The 10,917-nt window shown below is 46.3% G+C and overlaps 1 protein-coding gene across 1 annotated transcript; it reads left to right on the forward strand.

The window, feature by feature from the left end:
* The first annotated feature begins 5,953 nt into the window (after positions 1–5,953).
* On the forward strand, positions 5,954–7,369 carry LOC120999110 (protein ZBED8-like). The gene has a single exon (XM_040429980.1). It carries the CDS (start codon positions 5,954–5,956, stop codon positions 7,367–7,369), a length of 1,416 nt encoding a protein of 471 aa, XP_040285914.1.
* Positions 7,370–10,917: the final 3,548 nt, after the last annotated feature.

Raw genomic sequence — 10,917 nt, forward strand, 5'->3', positions numbered from 1 at the left:
GAATGGCAGGGGTGGCGCGATCGCCGCTTCCTGTTAGTGCGACCGGATGCCGGCTGTATCATACAGCCGGCAGATCGTGCGTATGGAGCGGGCTCACTGCAGAGGCCCTCTCCATGCATCCCCTGCCACGCAATGACGTACCTGTACGTCATAATGCGTGAAGGGGTTAAACTATAATGTCTGTTAATGTACGGTAATATAACATAAATTAACAGTAACATGTAAAGGGAAGAATCAAGTAATGATATGTCAGCATGCATTATTCAATCCGCAACATGACATTCATAGTCATGCAGGGACATTACAGAGGTAGCTGATCTAGAGCTGAAAGCACTGAGTTTTTCTTAATAGATTTTCTGTGAAACAGATCTTTATCCTTCAATGAGTCACTGAACAATAAAAGACCAGAAAGTCATATTGATTAATTTCATCAGCAGGGTTAGGCCATTCAATAGTTTAACACAACTCATCATTGTGAAAGATTCTATATGAGTCTGAATTTCCCCTACAGCTAATCAAAATTGTACGTGACTTGTGTGGTTCAGTAGGCAAAGAATCTACTGCGTTAAGATCAATGGGATGGAAATGTCTGATTTGTCAGTGTGAGCACACAGCAGGTAGTTTAACTGTAGTCTCATCACTGGCTGCGCTGGGTCAGTAATGTACTACATTGTACGGTGCAGATTCTTTTATGAGATGGCTGTAATGTGCAGTTGAACTGGACTCCAAATCATTGTAACTCAGAATCATTTGAAAATGAGTCCATTTTGCTGCAATCCTGGATCCAGTGATAGAATTTTGGAACTGAATACTACAGGTAATTTTCTATGGTCTGGAGTTAAAGGCAAAGGTCATTTCAATAACAAAGATTCTGAACCGGTCTATAGATTTTATGACACTATTACTCGGAAGTAAGTATCCTATATGATCAAAGAGTATTAGCTTCCTTTATATTCACCAGGTTGAAAAAGACCATTGACAGAAGATAGGAAAAATTGCTAGTTTTTTAAAACAAAACAAAAAAACGTCTTCGGGAAAGATTCTATAAAAAGGGCCTGACATCTGGCATTCAGTCGGAGCTCAGCTTACGGTTTAACAATGGGTGATGTGTGATTGCACACAAAGTTATTCAAATTTGACCTCCCTGCTGATTTTATTTTCTGGACATGTATAGCTCAAAGAAAATTGCTAAATCCTATTGGCTATTTTCTTTGATACCATTGAAATCAGAGGGCAGTGCCAGTCAGGTATGGAACTCCTGCTATCCATTCAGATCAATCTAGTACTGTGTTCTAGACGTTGGTGATAGTGATGTAAACATATTAAATTTAAAGATGATGTCCTGTGGGACTACATTTTTTTATATGTTGGGTTGAACAGATTAAATCTACTGACACTTAGCAGACCCCTGATGGTCTCCATTTCCTGGTCCTAACAGGTAGGACGATTGCAAATGCCAATCCCCATGAATATGTATTGCCATGCTGCTCCTGGTGCTGGTGGGAATGGTGGCAGATGGAGAAATGGAGAACCAGTATAATGGGGTTGCGGTAAAGGCACAATTTGGGAACATATATCAGCATCTGAGGGTCTAATAGGGCCTGTTAATGCAGTGACCCAGAGGCCATTGCAAAGGGGTTAAAACTGTTGCATGATGTTTATTTTTGCACTTTTGTGATTCACCCTGAAGACTCAGCATATGGGTTAATAGCAAGCCTATACTAATAGTTGCTAGGTGGGGCTGCTCGATCGTCTCCTTTAGATGGGCTGATGCTCTAGTCAGTCAGTCCATACAGTAGTTGGAGCGAGAAGGAGCAGCTTTGGGTTAAGAGGAGCAATGAGCAAAAGGGAGACAGTGCCAAACACCTGCCTCTGAGGAAGAACAGAGAGTTTATTCTGGATGGTTAAGCAGCCCTACTGGGAGTTTGTTGGAAATTAGACTGTGGAGATAATGCATGCTTAAGTCTTTTTTTTGTCTTGACAGCGTTTATATGGGTTAGAGGCTTCTGACTCCCAGGCATATCCTAGAGGCAGACTGCTGGTCTGTTAAAGGACTAGACCCCACAGCTGGGCATTTTAGTATCACACATTAGAGAAAAAAGAGAGAATCTCACTCCTTTGCTGGATTAGAGAGAAAGCACAGATATTCCAGAAGAGTGACTCAGAGAGTGCATGCAATATTCTGAGCCTCAGGATCTGCTGGTTGCTGCAACTGTTGACAAGGAATGTGTCTACTTCAAAAAGTATGTCTATTTGCACTTTGCCACTAACCTTAGTAAAGGAATGATTTTGTGTTCCAACAACACTGGCCCGCACATTACCAACTCCTGCCTTGCACCCCACAATGCATCTCCAACATCACAGTCACCAACTACCACTAGGCAGAAGAACCCAGACTGGGATGTGCCTCAAGATGAACAAAAATTATGCCCCTTCCCACAACTGTGGCCCGGGAAGTGCCAAGGAAGGACCGTGCCACTGTGAGTAACACCATCCTTTCACAAGCACTACCACTCCCATCCTCTCCATCCAATGTCTCCTGTGCTGACTTCTGCACTAATGTCCTAAGCTGAACAACTATGTGATTTTTTTCCCATATTTTTGCATATCTTTTTAACTGGAGTCTTGAGTCTCATACTGTTACTGTGGAAAACATCACATGTTCTTCTGGTACCTAAAATGAGTACACTTGCTAATCTAAATGGCTGACTCCCTGTAGCATTTTCTTTCCCCTAAAGTGAGTAAAATTGGCTTCTACCTCCCAGTTTTATTTGTTTTTTTTTTGCCTTTATCTGGATCAACTTGCAGGATAACCGGCTGAAATGGATGGACAGATGTTTTTTCAGCCTTATAAACTGTTACTATGTGACTATAAGTCACTAAGGTCTATGTGGCAGCTGTAAAGCATATCTCTTAATGTTATTACCAGAAGATAATGTAAGTTAAATGCCACCAATATTATGTACTGAAAATGAATAAAAAATCTAAAATCAGAAAATAAAAACAGGAGGAAAAAAAGTGTCTACAACATTATCTGGTTCTAATTAATAAAAAAAAAAATGCAGACTAGTGTTTATCGAGCACCAAAGTGCTCTGGTGCTTGAGTAGAACACTTTTGGATGCTCGGGAGCACCAGAGCACAATAGAAGTCAATGGGAGAACCAGAGCATTAAACCAGGCACCCCCTGCTCTGAGGGGAAGGTGTCTGGTTCATATGAAAAGGTCAGAAATTGATGGAAACACCACTGAAATGGTTCGGGAACAGCATGGGGAGGATTGTATGGATGCATCTTGGACTCCCAGGTCACTGCTGGGAACGATGTTGTCCGAGTAGTACGCCACTTTTACATAATGACAATAATACGCATCAAACCGAAGATAAAATCAATTTTAGAGAAAAAATTTTAGGAAACATTCTTTCCTGTATATTTACTTGTGTATAAAGTGCAAGTGCTGCTAAAAATTACAAGGAAGAGGCACTCTGATACAACCTGTATATCACATAAAGGAAGGCCTCATTCACATTGTGGTACAATTGTTCAGGTAGTGGTACTCCTACACTCATAAAGCCTATGCACTAAGTGAAAGGGCTGCCAAAAATTACAAGGAACCGGCACTCCAATACACCCTTTAATACACATAAAGGAGGGCATCATACACACCCTTGAAAAATTATGATTGATGGCCTGCTGGTGATCCTCAAAAACATTAGAAGCAAGGGCCTGCTGATGACCCTCTAAAACACTAGGTATGAGAGCCTGCTGCTGAGCTGACCATCTAAAACATTAGGGATGAGGGTCTGCTGCTGAGATAACCCTCTAAGACATTAGGGGGGAGGGCCTGCTGCTGATATGACCATCTAAAACATTAGGGGTGAGGGTTTGCTGCTGAGCTGACCATCTAAAACATTATGGGCAAGTGCCTGCTGCTGATCTGACCATTTAAAACATTATGGGCGAGAGCCTGCTGGTGACCCTCTAAAACAGTGGTTCTTAACCTGGGTTCGATCGAACCCCAGGGGTTCGGTGAGTCAGTCTCGCGGGTTCGGCTGCCGGCCCTGGGGGGCCGCTTTGATAGGTGGCTGCCACAAGAAAGGAAAATATTTATTTCCTGTTACTCAGACTCCTTTTGCGCCCGCTGTGGCTCATGATCAGAAGAACCGAGCGAGCGCAATGATTTTGCTTCCGCCAGCCGCCGGATGTGAGCGGCATATGACGGCATGACGTCATATCCGGCGGCTGCGCAGCGGCGGATCTAGTGACTGCACAGCATGGTGGCGGCGGCGGCATCCTGTCCCTCCTGCACACAGACACCGGCATCACTGAGCTAAGCTGACCTGTTGTACTACAGGTAAGAGTAAAGGGGCTTGGAGGACCTATTGTGTATTGTATTTAAGGGGTCAGCATTGTATTGGAGGGGCCAGCAGTGTATTGGAGGGGCCAGCAGTGTATTGGGGGGGCTGGGAGGGTGGGGGTCAGCAGTGTATTGGGGTGGCAAGGATGGGGGTCAGCAGTGTATTGGGGTGGCTAGGAGGGGGGTCATCAGTGAATTAGGGGGGCTGGGAAGGGGGTCATCATTGTATTAGGGGGGCTGGGATTGTTTTGGGAGGGGGTCAGCAGTGTATTGAGGGACTGGGGGGTCAGCAGTGTATTGGGTTGGCTGGGAGTCTGGGGGTCAGTAGTGTATTAGGAGGTTGGGAGGGGGGTCAGCAGTTTATTAGGGGGTGGGAGGGGATAAGCAGTGTATTAGGGGGGTGGGAGGGTGTTCAGCAGTGTATTGGGGGTGGTGGGGAGGGGGCAGCAGTGTATTAGATAGTGGAGAGGGGGGGGCAGTAGTATATTAGGTGCAGTGACTTATGGGGCTGACATAGATTTTTTTTTCCAGGGCTGCTTTGTATCCCCAGTACGGCCCTGGAGGTCAAGACACACACCCGACTCGCCCCGCTTGTCCATCATTGGCTGCAGGTGATCACGCAACATCGCTTGGCCTATCCCTTCATACTAAGTATGTCGAGCAAAAAAAGAAAGTAGTCGGACGAATATGTACAATATGGATTCACATGTATAACGGAACGTGATGGGAGTCAGCGTCCTAACTGTATGATTTGCAATGCCAAGTTGAGCAATTCTAGTCTAGCACCGGTGTTCTGCCAGATATCTATAGCTTGCCGAAAGTCTATAGCGGAAGTGACGTGGTGCACTGCGCAAGCGCACAAGCGCACTTCCACAAATCATCCGCATCATCGTCTTAAAGTGACAGTCACCTCCAGTAAAATACAGCATCTACATTAATTTGTACCCTCGCGGCCTCGCTTCGCTCGCCACGCATCGGGCTCGGCCTCGCTGCGCTCGGCATTTTGTAAAACTAACTCTATGCCGCCATTGATAGTAAAGAAGGAAATGGATAGTAAAGAAAGAGACTATCCATTTCCTTCTTTACTATCAATGGCGGCATAGAGCTAGTTTTACAAAATGCCGAGCGCAGCGAGGCCGAGCCCGATGCGTGGCGAGCGAAGCGAGCCCGCAAGGGTACAAATTAATGTACATTAATGGAGCTGTATTTTAATGTAGATGACTGTCACTTTAAGAAATGTGTGCGCACGCGCGGTGCTGCAGGAATGCTTCGCTGAAGTACGCTTGTGCGCTTGCGCAGCGCACCACGTCACTTCCGCTATAGACTTTCGGCAAGCTATAGAGATCTGGCAGAACACCGGCAAAACTAAGAGAACACTTCCTTAAGCTGCATGGAGATGGAAAATACAAGAACACAACGCTCGCTGAATTCAAGGTGAGGAGAGCCAGATTCGATAAAAAAGGCTAGTCTGCCTGTTCTCGGCTTTGTACCCATCAACAAACCGATCCTCATGGCATCGTACGAAGTTGCTTACCTGATCGCAAAGCAGGGCAAACCCCACACCATTGGTGAAACACTCATAAAACCAGCTGTGTTGAAGATGGCGAATATCATGCTGGGAAAAGCGGCTGAAGTTAAGTTATCCCAAATTCCTCTTTCAAATGACACCATCAGCGACAGAATAGAGGACATGAGCAAAGACATCTTGGCTCAAATAGTTGCAGATCTGATTTCAAGCCCGGCAAAATTCAGCCTTCAACTCGACGAGACCACAGACGTCTCCAATCTAAGCCAGCTTGCAGTATTCGTGCGCTATGTGAAAGACGACGTGATAAAGGAAGAGTTTTTATTTTGTAAGCCTCTTACAACAACAACTAAGGCAGCCGATGTGAAGAAACTTGTGGATGACTTCTTCAAAGACAACAATCTTTCGTGGGATATGGTTTCTGCAGTTTGTTCGGATGGAGCTCCAGCCATGCTGGGAAGAAAGTCTGGTTTTGGTGCGCTAGTGAAAGCCGATGCACCACACATCATTGTTACGCATTGTATTCTGCATAGGCATGCATTGGCAACAAAAACCTTGCCTCCAAAACTGGCAGAAGTATTAAAAATTGTAGTGGAATGTGTGAACTATGTGCGAAATAGTTCTCTGAGGCACCGCATCTTCAGGGAGCTGTGTAAAGAAACGGGATCTGAATTTGAGGTACTTCTGTACCATTCCAACGTTCGGTGGTTATCCCGGGGACAGGTGTTGAATCGTGTTTTTGCCGTGCGTGTGCAAGAGCATCAACATTGTCATGCAGATTGCTTCAAAGATTCTGAGTTCATTCTCATTTTAGCGTACATGACTGATATCTTTGCAGCTCTAAATCATCTCAATCAACAGATGCAGGGCGGTGGAGTCAACATCATCGAAGCGGAAGAAAACCTGAAGGCTTTTCAAAAAAAGCTACCGTTATGGAAACGACGAATAGAGAACGATAACTTCGCAAACTTTCCCCTGCTAGACGACTGTGTAAGTAAGATCGAAGATGTATCTGGAATCAGAGACATTTCTCTACCCACGGAACTGAAGCAAGCAATTGCCACGCACTTAGATGAGCTTGCAACGTCTCTTGATGGATACTTCCCTACAAGAGAGTCATATCCAGCATGGGTGAGACAGCCGTTCACATTTAGTGTTGAGACAACAGATGTCAATGATGAATACTTCGATGAAATCATTGAACTTCAGCAGAGCCAGGTTCAACAGCAACTCTTCAGAACAACAACGCTCTCAACGTTTTGGTGTCAACAAATGGTAACGTACCCTGTTATTGCTAAGAAAGCTCTGGAGTTTTTCATACCGTTTGTTACAACATATCTTTGCGAGCAATCCTTTTCAAGGATGCTGGACATAAAAACGAAGAAAAGGAACAGACTTTGTTGCGAAAATGACATGAGAGTGGCACTTGCCAAGGTAAAGCCGCGCATTTCTGACCTGGTCTCTGAAAGGCAACAGCAGAAGTCACACTGATTTGCAGTAAATATTCATTATTATGTTTTTATTTTTGTGTGAAAATCATGTTTTAATGGTTTTGTTCTTTGTTCTTAATGGTTTTGTTCTTTAATGGTTTTATTCACTTTGTGCACCTATGTATAAATATATACCTATGTTTTGAATTTGAAAAAAATCATATTTAATTTTTCCAATTAAGAAGGGTTCGGTGAATGCGCATATGAAACTGGTGGGGTTCAGTACCTCCAACAAGGTTAAGAACCACTGCTCTAAAACATTAGGGGTGAGGGTCTGCTGCTGATCTGACCCTCTAAAACATTAGGAGCAAGGGCAGCCTAATAAGCATGTTGATATGATGGAGGAGGAGGATGAGAAAAGGAAGATTGAACCATATACCCTTTTTTGTGGTGGAAGGGGTGAATAGGAATAGAGTGTATTCAATACACTATAAAAGCCACATTTAAAGTGCCTTTATATTCAGCTGCTTTCCTCTGGTGGAGTAGAGAAGTCAGGGGCAATCCAGGCCTTGTTCATTTTGATAAGAGTCAACTTGTCAGCATTTTCAGTTGACAGGTGGATGCGCTTATCAGTTATTATGCCCCCAGCAGCACTAAATACCTGCTCTGACAAAACACTGGTGGCAGGGCAGGCCAGCACCTCCAAGGTGTAGAGTGCCAGTTCATGCCACATATCCAGCTTGGACATCTAATAGTTGTAGGGCACAGAGGGATCACTGAGGACGCTGACACGGTCTGATACGTACTCCATCACTATCTTCCAAAACTTTTCCCTACTTGTGACACTAGGCCGCACATCAGGGTGAGGGTGCTGGCGGGGTGTCATGAAACTGTCCCAACTGCCTTGGAGAGTGTTGCCCTGTCTTTGTTGGAACTTCTGTGTGTTCCCCTCTTCTCCCCTCCTCGGTTGCCCAAGGAACTACTGTATGTACTCTGCCACCAGCGTAGTCAGTAAGACATTTTGGGAGCAATTTTTCCACAAGGACAATCTGGTATTGCACCATTTTGCTAGTTCTCTCCACCACAGGAATGAGAGTTGACAAGTTAAGAAGGGTGAACAACCAGTAATCGGTATTGGCAAAAATTAGTATAAACCGAGGGTCACTGGAAAGGCAGCAGAACATAAAGTCAGCCATGTGTGCCAGAGTCCCAACAGACAAGACTTAGCTGTCCTCATCAGGAGGATGACTCTCAATCTCCTCATCCTCTTCCTCCTCTTTGGCCCATCCACGCTGAACAGATGGAATTAACCTGCTATAGGTACTACCCCCTGTAGCAGAGGCAACCGTCTCCTGCTCCTCATCATCATCCAATTCGCGCTGAGAAGACGAACTGAGAGTGGTCTGGCTATCACCCTGTGTACTGTCTTCCCCCATTTCCACCTCTTCCACATGCAAAGCCTCCGCCTTCATTGTGATCAGCGAGCGTTTCAGTAGACACAGAAGTGGTATGGTTACGCTGATAATAGCGGCATCGCCGCTCGTCATCTGTGTTGATTCCTCAAAGTTGGGTAATACCTCACAGAGGTCAGCATCCATGCCCACTCGTCGCTTGCGAAGAGCGGAAGCTGACTGGAAAGGTGACGACCATGTTGCAGCTGGTATTCCACTATTGCCCTCTGCTACTCACAAAGCCTGACCAACATGTGGAACGTGGAATTCCAGCACGTGCTCACGTCGCACAACATCGGTGAACTGGCAATTTCAAGCGCTGCTGCAGCGTTGCCAGACTGGCAGCAGCTGTAGATGATTTTCAGAAATGGGCACACAAGAGGCACACCTTCACCAGTAGCTCAGGAAAATTGAGGAAGGTTTTAAGAAACCGCTGAACCACTAAGTTGAACACGTGGGCTAGGCATGGTATGTGTGTGAGCTTGCTGAGCTCCAAAGACGCCACCAAATTACGGCCATGCCTGGTCGTAGGTTGATTGGCGAGAGCCACAGCTCAGTCTGGTCCCTTATACCCTGCCACAGCTCTGCGGCGATGTGCTGTTTGTCACCTAAGAAAATTAGTTTCAGCACGGCCTGTTGCAGCTTCCCCACTGCAGTGCTACACTGCTTCCACCTACCGACTGATGACTCACTGGTGCTGCAAGATGAGAATTCAGAGGTGGAAGTGGAGGAGGAGGTGGAGGAGAAGGGGGGTTGCAGCCACTAATATAGGTGGTGCGGAAATCCTGATGAAAGTAGGGCCCGCAATCCTTGGCGTCGGTAGCACCTGTGCCATCCCAGGGTACAACTCGCTCCCAGCCTCCACAATGTTCACCCAGTGTGCCGTCAGCGAAATGTAGCATCCCTGGCCAAAAGCACTTGTCCATGTGTCAGTCGTTAAGTGGACCTTCCCAATAACTGCGTTGGTCAGGGCACGGGTGATGTTACGGGACACATGCTGGTGTTAGGCGGGGATGGCACAATGGGAAAAATAGTGGCGGATGGGGACTGAGTAACGAGGGATGGCCGCTGCCATCAGGCTGCAGAAGGGATCAGTGTCCACAAACATAAATGGCAACATTTCCAGGGCCAGCAATTTGGAAAGGTGCGCATTTAGTGCTATGGCCTGTGGGTGGGTGGCTGGGTATTTGCGCTTTCGTTCAAAGGCCTGGGGTATGGACATCTCTTCGCTGCGCTGGGACACAGAAGTGGATGTTCTAGCTGATGGTGCTTGTGAAGGTCCAGGTGTAGGGCAGAAGGCATCTGGGCCTGCGTCTTGGACAGGGGATTGGCCAGCACGTAACATAGGGGAAGAGGAGGCAGTGACCCGCAGACAATGATTGTGGACCCAGGCGTTCGGCCCACCTATTGGGGTGCTTTGATGCCATGTGGTGGATCATGCTGGTGGTGGTGAAGTTGCTAGTGTTCACACCCCTGCTCATTTTGGTACGGCACAGGTTGCAAATGACAATTCTTTTATCGTCCACACTTTCCTCAAAAAAGCATCAGACTGCGGAACACCTACCCCTTGGCAAGGAAGATTGCCGCAAGGGGGGCTACAGGAAACAGTTGCGGGCCTGTTTGGTGTGGCCCGCCTTCTCCCTTTTGCCAACTTTACTGCCTCTTTTAGCCTGTTGGGGTGCAGAGGATCCCTCCCCCTCTGTACTACTGTCCTCGCTCGGCTTGCCACCTTCCTAGGTTCAGTCAGGGATTTCATCGTCCACCACCTCCTCTTCCACTTCCTCACTCTAGTCATCCTCCTGACTTGTTGACCTAACAAGAACCTCACTTATTGACAACTGTGTCTCATCCTCATCATCAACGTCTTGAGACACTAATTGCCGTTGACTTATTGGCAATTGTGTCTCATCATCATCATCCACCTTGTGAAACACTAATTCCCATTCCCCACCATCATCTTTTTCTGACTGTGGATGCTCAAGAGCTTGGGAATCAGTGCACAAGATCTCCTTATGTCCCTCTTCAAGCGGAATACCCGAGTGTGGGATCACTTGTTTGCCAAGACTCTCCATGGTGAGAGGAAAGAGGATCAGGGTGAGGATTCTTTTGACCAGACTCTTGGCTACTGAGACTGGACTTTGTGGAAGACAGGGTGGTA

This window comes from Bufo bufo, chromosome 4 (assembly GCF_905171765.1).
Source record: "Bufo bufo chromosome 4, aBufBuf1.1, whole genome shotgun sequence".
NCBI lineage: Eukaryota > Metazoa > Chordata > Amphibia > Anura > Bufonidae > Bufo > Bufo bufo.

Coding starts and splice junctions, on each gene's coding strand:
- LOC120999110 (XM_040429980.1), top strand. CDS start 5,954: ATGGCGAATATCATGCTGGGAAAAGCGGCTGAAGTTAAGTTATCCCAA.